This window comes from Engystomops pustulosus, chromosome 2 (assembly GCF_040894005.1).
Source record: "Engystomops pustulosus chromosome 2, aEngPut4.maternal, whole genome shotgun sequence".
Classification (NCBI taxonomy): Eukaryota; Metazoa; Chordata; class Amphibia; order Anura; family Leptodactylidae; genus Engystomops; species Engystomops pustulosus.
This window is the reverse complement of record NC_092412.1, coordinates 23,913,611-23,925,965: the sequence shown is the minus strand read 5'-3', so window position 1 is coordinate 23,925,965 and position 12,355 is coordinate 23,913,611. Positions and strand designations below refer to the sequence as shown.

General features: G+C 39.4%; 1 protein-coding gene across 10 annotated transcripts in view; it reads left to right on the top strand.

Annotated features, from left to right (window-relative positions):
* DLG2 (discs large MAGUK scaffold protein 2) overlaps positions 1–12,355 on the top strand; it is an 860,202-nt gene that overhangs the window by 832,006 nt on the left and 15,841 nt on the right. For 7 of the 10 annotated variants that reach the window (XM_072134001.1, XM_072134007.1, XM_072134006.1 and 4 more), the window contains one exon: positions 9,051–9,150. In XM_072134001.1, the coding sequence (XP_071990102.1) occupies positions 9,051–9,150 (100 nt within the window). Of the gene's footprint in view, positions 1–9,050; positions 9,151–10,440; positions 10,487–12,355 lie in introns of all 10 variants that reach the window. The other 3 variants (XM_072134002.1, XM_072134010.1, XM_072134011.1) reach the window with 1 other exon arrangement.

The window sequence follows — 12,355 nt, the reverse complement described above, 5'->3', positions numbered from 1 at the left end:
TTATTTGACATTAAGTTGATTTTAGAACACAGTACGTCATGGTTAACAAATATAAGAAGATTACCACAGTCACGGTGCCTGGATCTATGAGTAAGTGTCCCTGGTTTATCAGGATGGATTTTGATGAGTATTACAGCAGTTGTGTTTTGTATCGAGGTTCAGCTGTATTCACTTCAATGGAATCTGCATACAGGTCATGTGATCAAGTGATGTTATTGGCCTTCACTTGGCCAAACAGAGTGGTGTCAGATATTGGACTTGTGCCACCACTGGTTGATCCATTTCTTAAAACTGGACTATCCCTATAAGTCGAATACTTTTGATATTTCCCTACTTTTTACATACTCCCCATACCCTTCAATTTAGACATTTTTTAAAAAGTTGCATTTAGGCAGCTTGACGGTGGAGATGAGAGAACCCGAAGTGTAAGTTTGAGATTGGCGTTCAGGCACGTTCCTCCTGACGGGACATATTGGTGGATTTGCTGCCGAGCAGCGTATATCCAGAAAAGTTACCCCCCTAACAACTTGCAATGGCGGTGATTGGCCACATTTTTTTGCCCTTTTGTTTAAAATTGCAAAATATCACCAAAGATGAGAGAGTCCGGCATTCTTCATAAAAAAGTCCACCCTTATCAGCAGGATCCACTGACCAAGACCAAGAAGGATCTGTAGTTTTGGCAACCAATCACAGCACAGCTTTTATATAGGCAGCTGTTGCGTCGGCTGCATGGAAAAGTGACGGATGGGAACTATTTTATTGTCGACTTGCCGAGTTCGTCTCCAGTTCCAGACACAGTAACAGGACCAGTAACAAGTCATCACTGAAGTGAATGCTACAAAAACTAACAAGTCCGTCTCCGGAGGGGAATATTTCCAAATCTCTTTCTGCTTCGATGACCCGGCTTAGATAATAATCATCTACATAACGACCCAAAAAAACCGACAGCGGTAATCAGTTCTCGACAATCATCCCGTAATGTTCCTTAATGTAGATTTGTGTCCGCCTGGAAGCCTTGTAATAGATTGAGAAGAGAGCTCTTCCGGGAAATTTACGAATCTTGCATAACAAGGAGAATTCAGGCAAAAATTTTGGCCAAGTTTTACCTTCAATTCTTTTTGATTTTACTTACTAATACTATTAATAATTACTAATTTTCAGATTCGTTTCGAAGCCCTAAAAATGGCTTGATTCAGATCAAATCTATGTACCTACAAATGTATTTGCCTAATCAGTCTGCTATCTTATAAGGTTTTTTTAAGAATTTATATGGGTTGGGCAGGGAAAAGGTTTAACAATAAAGTGTAATTGCCCTGCTCCTGTGCCCGATTATTGTTGGGTCGGTAGTGTTGACGTTCATTGAACCCACCAATCGGTGGATCCCAGTGACATCACTTGCCCTACATCAGCCTGATGACTAGAGATGAGCAGACCTGATGATCTGCTTTGGTGTTCGGATTTGGCTGCCTCATTTGGACGTATTGCCGATTTGCCGGCCAAATAGCCAATTCAAGGAAATTGAAGTACTTCGCCAACTAGCTATGGTTTCGATTGGCCAGGAGGACACAACCTCGTTCATACCCATGGCTAGTTGATAGGAGCTTCAATTTGCCAGATTGGCTCTTCACCCGGCAACCCGACAATATGTGTGGGTCAGGCGGCCAATGCCAAACCTGACTATTGGGTTAACTTTTCTCTAGTCATTGGGCCGATGATGTAGAACAAGTGATGTTCACTGGGGTCCACTGTTTGGTGGGTTCAGTGACTACCAACACTTCTGACCCAGTAGTATGTGTTGGTGAATGGGTAGAATCAGGGACTTGTCCATAGCCAACAGGTGCAACAAAAGAGAGAGAGCCGGAGCAGGGCAAGTCGTTTTTTTTTAGCTTACCCGTGTCATGGCCTCAAACAATTTTCCAATCATTTCTGAAGAACCCCTTTAACTTTAGCTGCAGCCTCTAGAGATGGAACATAAAAGACATTAGGACGAGTGACCTCGGGTAAAAGTTTAGTAAGCAGTTAAGTAAATTTTATTTAAAAAACATACTTGTAATTGATCACAGTAATAAAATAAGACTCTTAATGGACTTTAATCTTCTCCAGAGTTTTGTGTTTCCATAATGTGCAAGTTTTTTGTGCTCACAGATTTTTTTTTTCTTTTCAAAGTTAAAAGCAAAGTCGCACACTGCAGAAATTTTTCATGCACAAAGATTCCTATAATTAGCAAAAAAATCTCAGAACTAAGAACTGCTGGGGCTGCCAAGTCACTTAGCGAACAAGAGTTATTTTTGTACTTAAGGTGCCATGGAGATATTTTCTTTTCTTTTTTTTTTTTTAAATGTAAGAAAAATATTTATGCAATTAAAACTGTGGGGGATATAGAAAAGATTCTTTTTAAGTGAGTTGTAGGAAGTCACTTTTCTCCTATCCGGTCTTGGCTCTGAGTGTAAGGCAACTGTCTGGAGCAGGAGCCCTCCCTCACCTTTACCCTCTGACAAAGCCCCTTGTTAACGTAACACTAACCCATTTGCATCCAAAAATGTGGGGATCAGGAGACCAGCTAGGGGCCTCAGTGGCTCCGGTGATATACAAGGGACACTAGTGGGGTTATTCCGGAAAACCCCCTCAAGATGCTTTCTCGACTCACTATCCATTAATGTCTATGGGAGTTACATAAAAATGGCTCCTCTCTATTGACTTCAATATAGAAAGCTGCCAATTTAATTTGTCAAATCAAAATGTATAATTTTCCCGATTGACGGAACCCCACTTCTAGGACCCCCATTTGTATGGTTTATTTTGTAGCTTAGCCATAATTCGGTGAAGTGGGAATACCCCTTTAATACACACATGAAGAGGGTGGCTTTACAGCTGCACCAAACCCATCCAAGATGTATAATGAAGGAATTTTATGCAACACGTCTAATTGACAAGAGTTTATTATAATGAATTCACAAAAGAGGAGATTGTTATATTTTATCTCATAATTGCCCAATTACACAAATGAGCTTCAGAGGCAATTGCAGCTTTGTATGCGAGAAGACGATCATTAGGCGCTCGGAGCTGGATCCACGCGGAGTGAGGAGAAGAATACAGATCTATGGAATCCATATTCTCCTGATGGCTTATCCTCCTTTTTAAAAATTTCCTGGAAAAAACGATTGAGGTACAAAGCAAAGGTGGCAACAAAAAACTGAAGGGTAGTTACCCTACTTTGGCTCCCAATTCCCATTGTCACCCAAAAATCATAAAAACCTCTTCTGAAAAATGTTGGCCTCCTCGGACTAGAGGAAGTCGGTGGAAGTGATGTCCTGTGCACTAAGGAGATTATGGATTGACCAAAGCCATTCCTGTGACTCACCTTCCCCCCCAAGCATAAACCGTTAATGGGTGTTTCCTTGAGTAACCATTGCATAGGGTTAAGCGTCCTGATGATTGGAGGTCCCACTGAGATGAGGAGAATGAAGTCAACTTGACTTCAGACCTCCCTGTTTAGGATGCGCCAGTGCGCATGTAAGACATCTGCATTGGGCCCATTCACGTCAGAGATTATGAGCCACACCCAGGTTGCCTTGCTGGGAGCTGATTGACAGCTACCTTGCAGTGTCTGATCCCTCGAAAGTTGGGTGATTCAAAGTGCAGCTCAGTGTTGGTCTCAGCAGTCGGTTGAGTAATACAGGGTAAAGCCACTCAGCTGCTTAGGGTGGCATCCAGGGGCTGGATAAATTCCCAGGGCTCAGTTCACTCAGGGCTGGTTATTGTTTTTTCTGTGAACTTACTCAGTGTACCTCAGCCTGTTTTCCTTTTTACAAGTACCTGACTTGACCTTTGTACCTCAGCCTCATCCGGTACTTCTGTGACCTGTGGTACTCCTGACTCTGCCAGATTCTGATCTCTGTTTGGTGCCTGACCTGGAACCCCAACCTTATCGTGAACCCTGATTTGGAATCCTGCCTTAATCCCATCCTCACCTGGAACCCCGAAGCTTGTATCCTGCCTGATTCGAACTCCCTGAAGGCTTATCCAGAAGGCTTACACCCTGTGTCCAACAGGACCCGGAACCACAAACCTGTACTCTGAACCCTTTTTCAGAGCCTGCACCCTGTTCCTAAGTTCGGATCCTGATCCCGTGCCTCCTCGCTGATACTCAAATTCCTCCATTTTTATCTGAAACACTAATAAGCCCATTTTGGTATTTCGAAAATACTTTTGTGTACATTATTAAGAGACTGAAAAGGTCACTTGGTCCTGAAAGTGTCCATCACAACAAAAGGGTCATTGTCTGAATCTGCATCTCTAACATCATGGTATTGATATCTCCACCAGGGATAGCTCCAGCCATCTCAAGACCAGAACCGATCTGGGCCATGGTCCATAAAATGCCCGGCCCTGCTTTAAATGAGGCCCTTAGCTTTGATTTGCCTATTCAGCTCCTCGGGGGCAGGTCTACTGACTTTATGATCATCTATACCTGTTACACTTGCTCAAAGCTTTGTGGGAGGACACTGCCCCTAAAAATACATAACTAACAATTATTATTGGTTATTTTATCAAACACTAAAAAGAAGCAATAAAAGGGATTTTTGTGTGGTGTGGGGAGTGTATTCTTCTGTTTTGCTCTTATTAACAATTGTTGTGCTGCGGGTTGATTTCTGTTCTAATTATCGTGGACCTGTCACCCTCACGTACAGCCGCGACAGCAGAGATTCATCCACCAGATTAGACGCCAGCAACACAAAGGAGCGCTTCTAATTATTTCTTATCTTGACTCGAGAATTCACTGACCCCTCTGTTATCTGCACTGTCGCTGACATTGTGCATCAGACAGCGATGGAGAAATTAGTGAATAGTATTTAAAGGAACTGTCCCTATAAGAACTTAACATGACATGAGTGTGATACCCTAATAGAACAATATTAGTCAGTAGAATTACACCCACTAAAAGGCTCCAAAAAAACGGGGATGAAAATGAATCACTTCCTGGGTCTGTAGGGTGACAGGAAGTATCACATGATCTGTCTCAGCCAATCAGCAGTTTGAAAACAGTTAGGTTACAAAATAATCTGTTAGGAGGTGTGGCTTGCGTGTGCCAGATCTTCCAACTGGTTAAGAGTGATCATGTGATGCAACAGAACCAAAAAATACCTAATTCTGGTACTTTTAATGTACATGTAATTTTTTTGTGCAAATAATTTTTTTTTTATTGAGTTACAAATACATTTTACAGAGATTCACTTCAAGCATTGTAGAAACTCTTTTTTTTAAAGCTTTTACAATTAGTATAACCTATGTATGGTATCACACCCTGATCTTTTCATTTTAATATGTTTTTAAGAATTTTTTTTCATAGTGGAGGAAATTAAGGAAATTATATTTAATTCTTTAAAACAAAATTAAAACAATTTAAAAAATAAAATAAAATTGTATACGAATATATATATATATATATTTGATGCAGATTATTATATTTACATGAATATTATGACCCTTGGTGACAGGTTCACTGTAATATAATTTCAACTTTTCAATGTTTTTGACTGTTATTCTGTTATGTTGTATTTATGAGGGTTTTTGTTAGCGATCTTGTACATGATATCACATGGGGGGTTTCTAGACCAGATAGAAGTGTCATATTTAGGAATTATTGATGCATTACATTTCCCGTTGTGAGAAGACATATAACCCAGACCACTGGCCATCCATCTCCTCATCCCATCCTCAGCCGCATGCATGGCCACAGCTCTCATATACTGTATATTAGCTCATATCCTCTGCCGGTATCATAGATCTATCTCTGTTTCTCATCCATGCTCTGTGCTTCCATGCTCTGCATCCGCATGTTTTTACCATTTTAGCCCCTCAGGCATGACATCTTTATGTTGCAGCTGAATCTTCATGTAGATTAAACCCTTCACCTCTGATTTTGTGTACCTGAAGTAGGTGTAAGGAGGAAAAGCAATTTGTTTCAAAATCTCCAATGCAGTTTAGGTCTCCATAGTAACAGACTACAAACAACACTTTGTGTAGTCTGACCCTACAAACCTGTAAATTAGTAACCAGATTGACAAACCCATTCAAATATAGGTTAGGAGAAGCAGAGTCGGACTGGCTTATGTTGGGCCTACCAAAGGTGGTGATCTTGAGGGCCCACCTTTCAACCATAAAATACCATTAAACAAATCCTATCATTTAAAATGTATCATTATAAAGATGTAGTAATCTACTATATAATATTGGAATCATCCTATATGTAATAGATCATAATATCAAATTATTACTCCACTCATTTCCAAATAAAGATCTTTGGGGCCCATTATAAAGTGTTAGAACATGGGGCCCACCGGAGGATTTTCCGATGCTCTGGTGGGTCGGTCCGACACTGAGGAGAAGGATAGGTAGGGACTGTGCCCATTATGGAACTTATTTTTATTTTTCGATTTTGAAAAACAAAGAAGCAAAAAACAAAAATATCTCTTGAATATCTCCTAAAGACGACAAATATCAAAAATATTTTTGATGGTGTAAAAGAGTGAAGTTATTATATTTAGATATTGACTCTTAGAGGGATTGAAAATGATCTGCTCCCTGCAGAAACCAATGTTTGTCACTTAAATGTTGTCAGAGGTGAAGGGGTTAACCGGCCATATATCCGCCTTACGTTTCCATTCTTTAAGTTGTTTTTCTTTTACAGTTCAGATATTGCTTGAAATGTAAAAGTGGTACCAAACTACAGTGACAAAAGGGAACAATGTGAAAGACTCTAATGTCCAATTATCACCGCCTCAAAGTACCAGACAAAGTGGCCAGAAGGCGCCAGACATATCTGGGAAGGAGTGATTGGTTTTATGTGAATAAAACTAGGATTTTAAGAGACTGTTCTTTAAGATAAATTAGTGAGTTAGGATGAATTGATGTTAATGTTATCCAGTTTTTGAAAATAGGCAACGTGTGGGAAATGTAAATTGTTATTAATTACTATTCACATTTTGCTTCAGATCTTTCTACAATTAGCATTAATTATGAAGGGAGAAAAATTACTAGTGTTTACAAATGTAAATGTACCAGGCAAATATGAGATGGATAGATAGATAGATAGATAGATAGATAGATATGAGATAGATAGATAGATAGATATGAGATAGATAGATAGATAGATAGATAGATAGATAGATACGAGATAGATATGAGATGAGATAGATAGATATGAGATAGATTTATACAGCAATGTTTCGGTGTATAACACCTTTATCAAAGGTTGTGATAAAGGTTTTATGTACCGAAACATTTCTGTGTACAAAATAAACTTCACCTGAACTTTTTACTGATGTTTGGAGTGCTGCCTGCCCTTCTACATGAACCTAAATAGATAGAAATAGATAAAAATGAAATAGATACATATGAGATAAATGATGGATAGATTTTAGAGGATAGATTATTATAAGATAGATAGATATGAGATAGATAGATAGATAGATAGATAGATATGAGATAGATAGATATAAGATAGATAGATAGATATGAGATAGATAGATAGATAGATAGATGATAGATAGATAGATAGATAGATATGAGATAGATAGATAGATATGAGATAGATAGATAGATATATAAATAGATAGGAGATAGATATGAGATAGATAGATAGATAGATATGAGATAGATCGATAGATATGAGATAGATAGATAGATAGATAGGAGATAGATATGAGATAGATAGATAGATAGATAGATAGATAGATAGATAGATAGATAGGAGATAGATAGATATGAGATAGATAGATAGATAGATAGATAGATAGATAGATAGATAGATAGATAGGAGATAGATATGAGATAGATAGATAGATAGATAGATAGATAGATAGATAGGAGATAGCTATGAGATAGATATGAGATAGATAGATAGATATAAGATAGATAGATAGATATGAGATAGATATGAGATAGATAGATAGATAGATAGATAGATGATAGATAGATACATAGATAGATATGAGATAGATAGATAGATATGAGATAGATAGATACATAGATAGATATGAGATAGATAGATAGATAGATAGATAGATATGAGATAGATAGATAGATATGAGATAGATAGATATGAGATAGATCGATAGACAGATGGATAGATAGGAGATGATGTGTGAGACGGATGATAGATATGAGATAGATAAAGGATTGATATGATAGATATATGAGATATATAGATAAATTAGATTTTCGATTTCGTAACTAGAGTCCTAAGTATATTGTGCACTGACTTGAATATCCACTGGGGTATGAATGTTCCGCTCTTTAGATTTCAGCAAAATAAATGAAATCTAAAAATAGGTCATGTAACACATAAAAAATATAATAAGTACATGTCATCGGACGGTGTTCTGGGAAGAAGCTGAGCGCTGCACACAACGTGAAAGGCAAAAAGAAGGAAAGAAACACACTGCACTACAGAGACACACACTAATGAGATTTACCCCCTTATGCCCAGAAACCAAGTAGGCGCGGAGCGGTGTGAAAGGTGCACTGGGCGTAACTGCCCTGTGCCTGCGACCTACATCTGTTAGAAATGCCCCACTGGTGCAGTGCCGGAACCCCCTTACATTCGGTAGGTACTGAGTACCTGGGCAAAATTTGGTAACAGTGTCTCTATAATAGATTAGGTAAAAGATAGATGATATAGCTGGGGGTGTAACAAGCCTAAAATATTGTAGGCCCTGTGATGTCTACATCTACGGAATAATAGTACTTTTGGGAACTGAGGCACATAAACCTGTGCCAGGCACCTGGGACATCAGAGAGGGTCACTCAAAGACCCCTAGAAGGATTAGTGACAGATATTGATGCATATATAGGTAGTTACCACCATGGAAAAAGAGGGAGAAGAACCGAAATTAACATCCCTTAAAAAAACCTAAATGTTATCTTTTGTTCCAGCCGATCCTTTGGTCACTGCAGTTGTAGCCACATTTACACACTAGTTTTGTCAGCATGAGTGTGACAAGAATTAGACGCCCCTGTTTTTGCCCCATGCCTTCTCTCCTTCACAGTCATTCAATGACAGGCGTAAAAAGAACTTCATCTTTTCACGAAAGTTCCCATTCTACAAGAACAAGGAGCAGAGTGAACAAGAAACAAGTGATCCTGACCGTAAGTAGAGCCTCGGAGACGATGTCACGTGTGGCACAAAACAGGAAACGGGTGACACGCATGACACGATCCCTCCCTCTCACCCTGTCACACATCTAGGCATACAGGACCGATAGGCAGGAGAGGCATTGCTACTGTGACCTCTGCATGAATACACCCTGGGTCCTCTGATTCTCTTACCCTACTAAAAAGCTTAAGAATCCTAAATTTCATGAATTTTGTTGATTGACACACTGATGACCCATAAGGCCTAGCACACCTCGTCATCAAACTGGAAGAGAATTTGGAGGAGAACCTGACCTTGTAAGAACAACCGTCCAATTTGTATTCCCTGGAGACCATGAGGCTATCGGAGACTTGAGAAGCTTAACCAAAAAAATGGTTCTGCATTGGTAGTTACCAAAATTTTCGAAGCGTACAGTTAGGTTTAGGTTTATAAGGGTTATAGATATGGATTGGTTATCGCACCAAAGATTTCATGTAGAACACAAAAAAAATCAGACCTTTGTTGGAGATATTCTTTTACTAGGTCTGATCTGCCAGTAGGCCCAAGCTTTGACATATTAATTGGAAACATAGGTCTACAAGAGGAGATTTGGAGATGGGGTCTTTTTCAGAAGGCCTTATTTATGCTTAACCTCATGTTATGATGATTTCCCCATGGACTTGCACAATTTTTTTTATAGATGGATAATCCGTCACCTCCTTATGGATCATTGAAGTATTTTCTTGGCTGTAACCACCCTCATTTTGCTCCAAACTGTCGATCCTCCCATAAATTCAATTGTGGGATTATTTGTGTAGAAAAAAATTGTATTATTAGGTTTACTAGGCCCAATTGGTATCATCTTCATATACTGTTTGCTAAGCAGTCTCATAATATGGTCTGTGGGTGATGAGTGACACTGCTTGATCTCCATGCTCTTATCATGGTTTTGCTAAAGGTGCACTATAGTAGGACTTTGGGTCACCCCATCTGTATTTTCTGTACTTCCTGTATAATCTGGGAAACAACCAAATTACAAAACTCCACCAAATTCTAGGAATTTGAGGTCACTCAACCTGGACTTTGCCCGTGTTCTCCACCATGTGTCTAGTGTTCTTCTACAAGGTCACTCCACCAAAACTATCCTCAGAACTCAATTCCTAAAATGGACGATGGATGATCCAGGTTGTTATTCTGCCCGGTCTGTCATGGTAGTATTCATTTCAACTCCACTGACTTCTTCCTTCCTCTTCTGCGCCTCCTCTTCCTCTCTCATTGCTCACTCTCTGGGTACTGCTGGGCAGGACAGCTTCGGATTAGGTGACGACGGTTATGGAACAAAGGCTCTGAGTAAGTTCCCAGGAATGGTCACTACAACATTTAAATCCTGTCCCCTCCCCCATCCTTCTTGTTTCTTATATTATTTTTGATTTTTTTTTTCCCTTTGTTTGTTTTCCAAATGCCGCCACCCTCACCCGTCTCCCAGCATGCACAGACGAGAACTTTTTAATTGTTGCCCACCAATGAATGCAAACTATCTGCTCTCTCAATGCATGAACGATGATAGAACTCCATAATGTCTACTTGATTCATTGTTACTATGCAACTAATGTCAATCTTAAATTTGTATGCAATCATGTATGTTTGGACTTCCCAAAAGATCAGGTATTGGTCAATAATGTAATGTATATGGGTAAGCCCAAAAGCCCCCAACAAGAATTGTCAGCACAAAGAGGACCTGGTGTGTTGGATGCCCAGTCATCCCCGTCTAGTATACAAACCTTCCCCCAATTCAATTGGCCACCTAAAGCAACACTAAAATTTAGAACTGCCACTTAATATTACAGATATATCAGTGGTGGAACCAAAAAAATTACATGCAATATTTAACTCAATGACCAAAATGGAGTATACGTGTAGACTCATTGATACCAGTGTAGCCATGGTTACAGACTACAAGCAAACACTGTGTAGTCAGATTTTCTTCTTTGTAGGTAAAGTAGCAGGATGACATTACAAACAGAGATAGTAGCTATGTAGATCATAGGAGCCATGCTTTACATGAACATTTCATATTTAGGGGTCCTCTCCATAGATTGGTGGTCTTTCTTACGGATAAGCCAATGGAGTTTAAAGGAAATCTACCCCATGGATGCAATATTTTATATTAAGCACACTTACGCGATGATGGGTATCAACTAAAACCGGATCTTTGCTTCTATTTGGCTTAGTTTTGCAGACAATCATGTTTAAAAATTATGCAAATGAGCATCAGCTCCTTTGTATGTCACAGAAAACCCTTATGGCTCTGTCTTCTGCTAATTATGCCCACCTCTGTGTGATATTACAGCCAGTCTCCTCCCACCCCGATCTAGCCAGAGACCTGTGAGATGTGACAGAGCCAGAGATGGGCTTCTGTGGGGTAGGCAAGAGCCCCTGAGGGTCATTTGCATAATTTTCAAAGATTGTTTTCTCTAAAATGCAGCCATTTAAAGCTAAAGGAAGAACTAAGACTAGTGTTGCTTATTTGTTATTGAAATGCAAAGAAATCTAAGTGGTTGGAAAGTAGTCGAATTAGCCTTTGGGGATTGGAAATCTGTTCCAGAGGCATGATGGGAAGATGACATATACTGTATAATAGTTACGTTACCAGTGATGATGATATTGGTCTAGAGTTGACCTTTAATAGTCAGTATTGTGTGGGATCACCCGGCCCCTGATTTTCTCGAGACGTTTTTCCTGCTTCTCTCTGGACCTCTTACGGTTCACAGTCCAACCGAATCGATATCACACCAAGATAAGAAAAAAGGCAAAGTAGCGAAGATAAAAGTGTGTTTATTGTAGAATTGGGACATAAACAGCCGAGTATTAGAGATTCTCATAAGGAGAAGGCGCTGGTGGGAAATAGCAGGTGTCCAGAGCATTATCATCTCACCGCGCCACATCTGTCAGGTTACCGCAAGTAACATCATGTGATAGAACCGCCTCACACCCCCGGATACCAAAGGACCCGTCATAGAAATAACATCAACTTCATCACGAAACAAAACCAGAATCATAACCAGAATTATATTATTGAATTATACAAAGTTTTTTTATATTATGATGTTATGTAAATTATCAATAATAATAATTCTAATACATTGGGGCAGATTTACTTACCCGGTGCACTGAAAAGCATCGGAACGCGCTGGAGTTCTCCGAGCCGGGCTGAGTGAA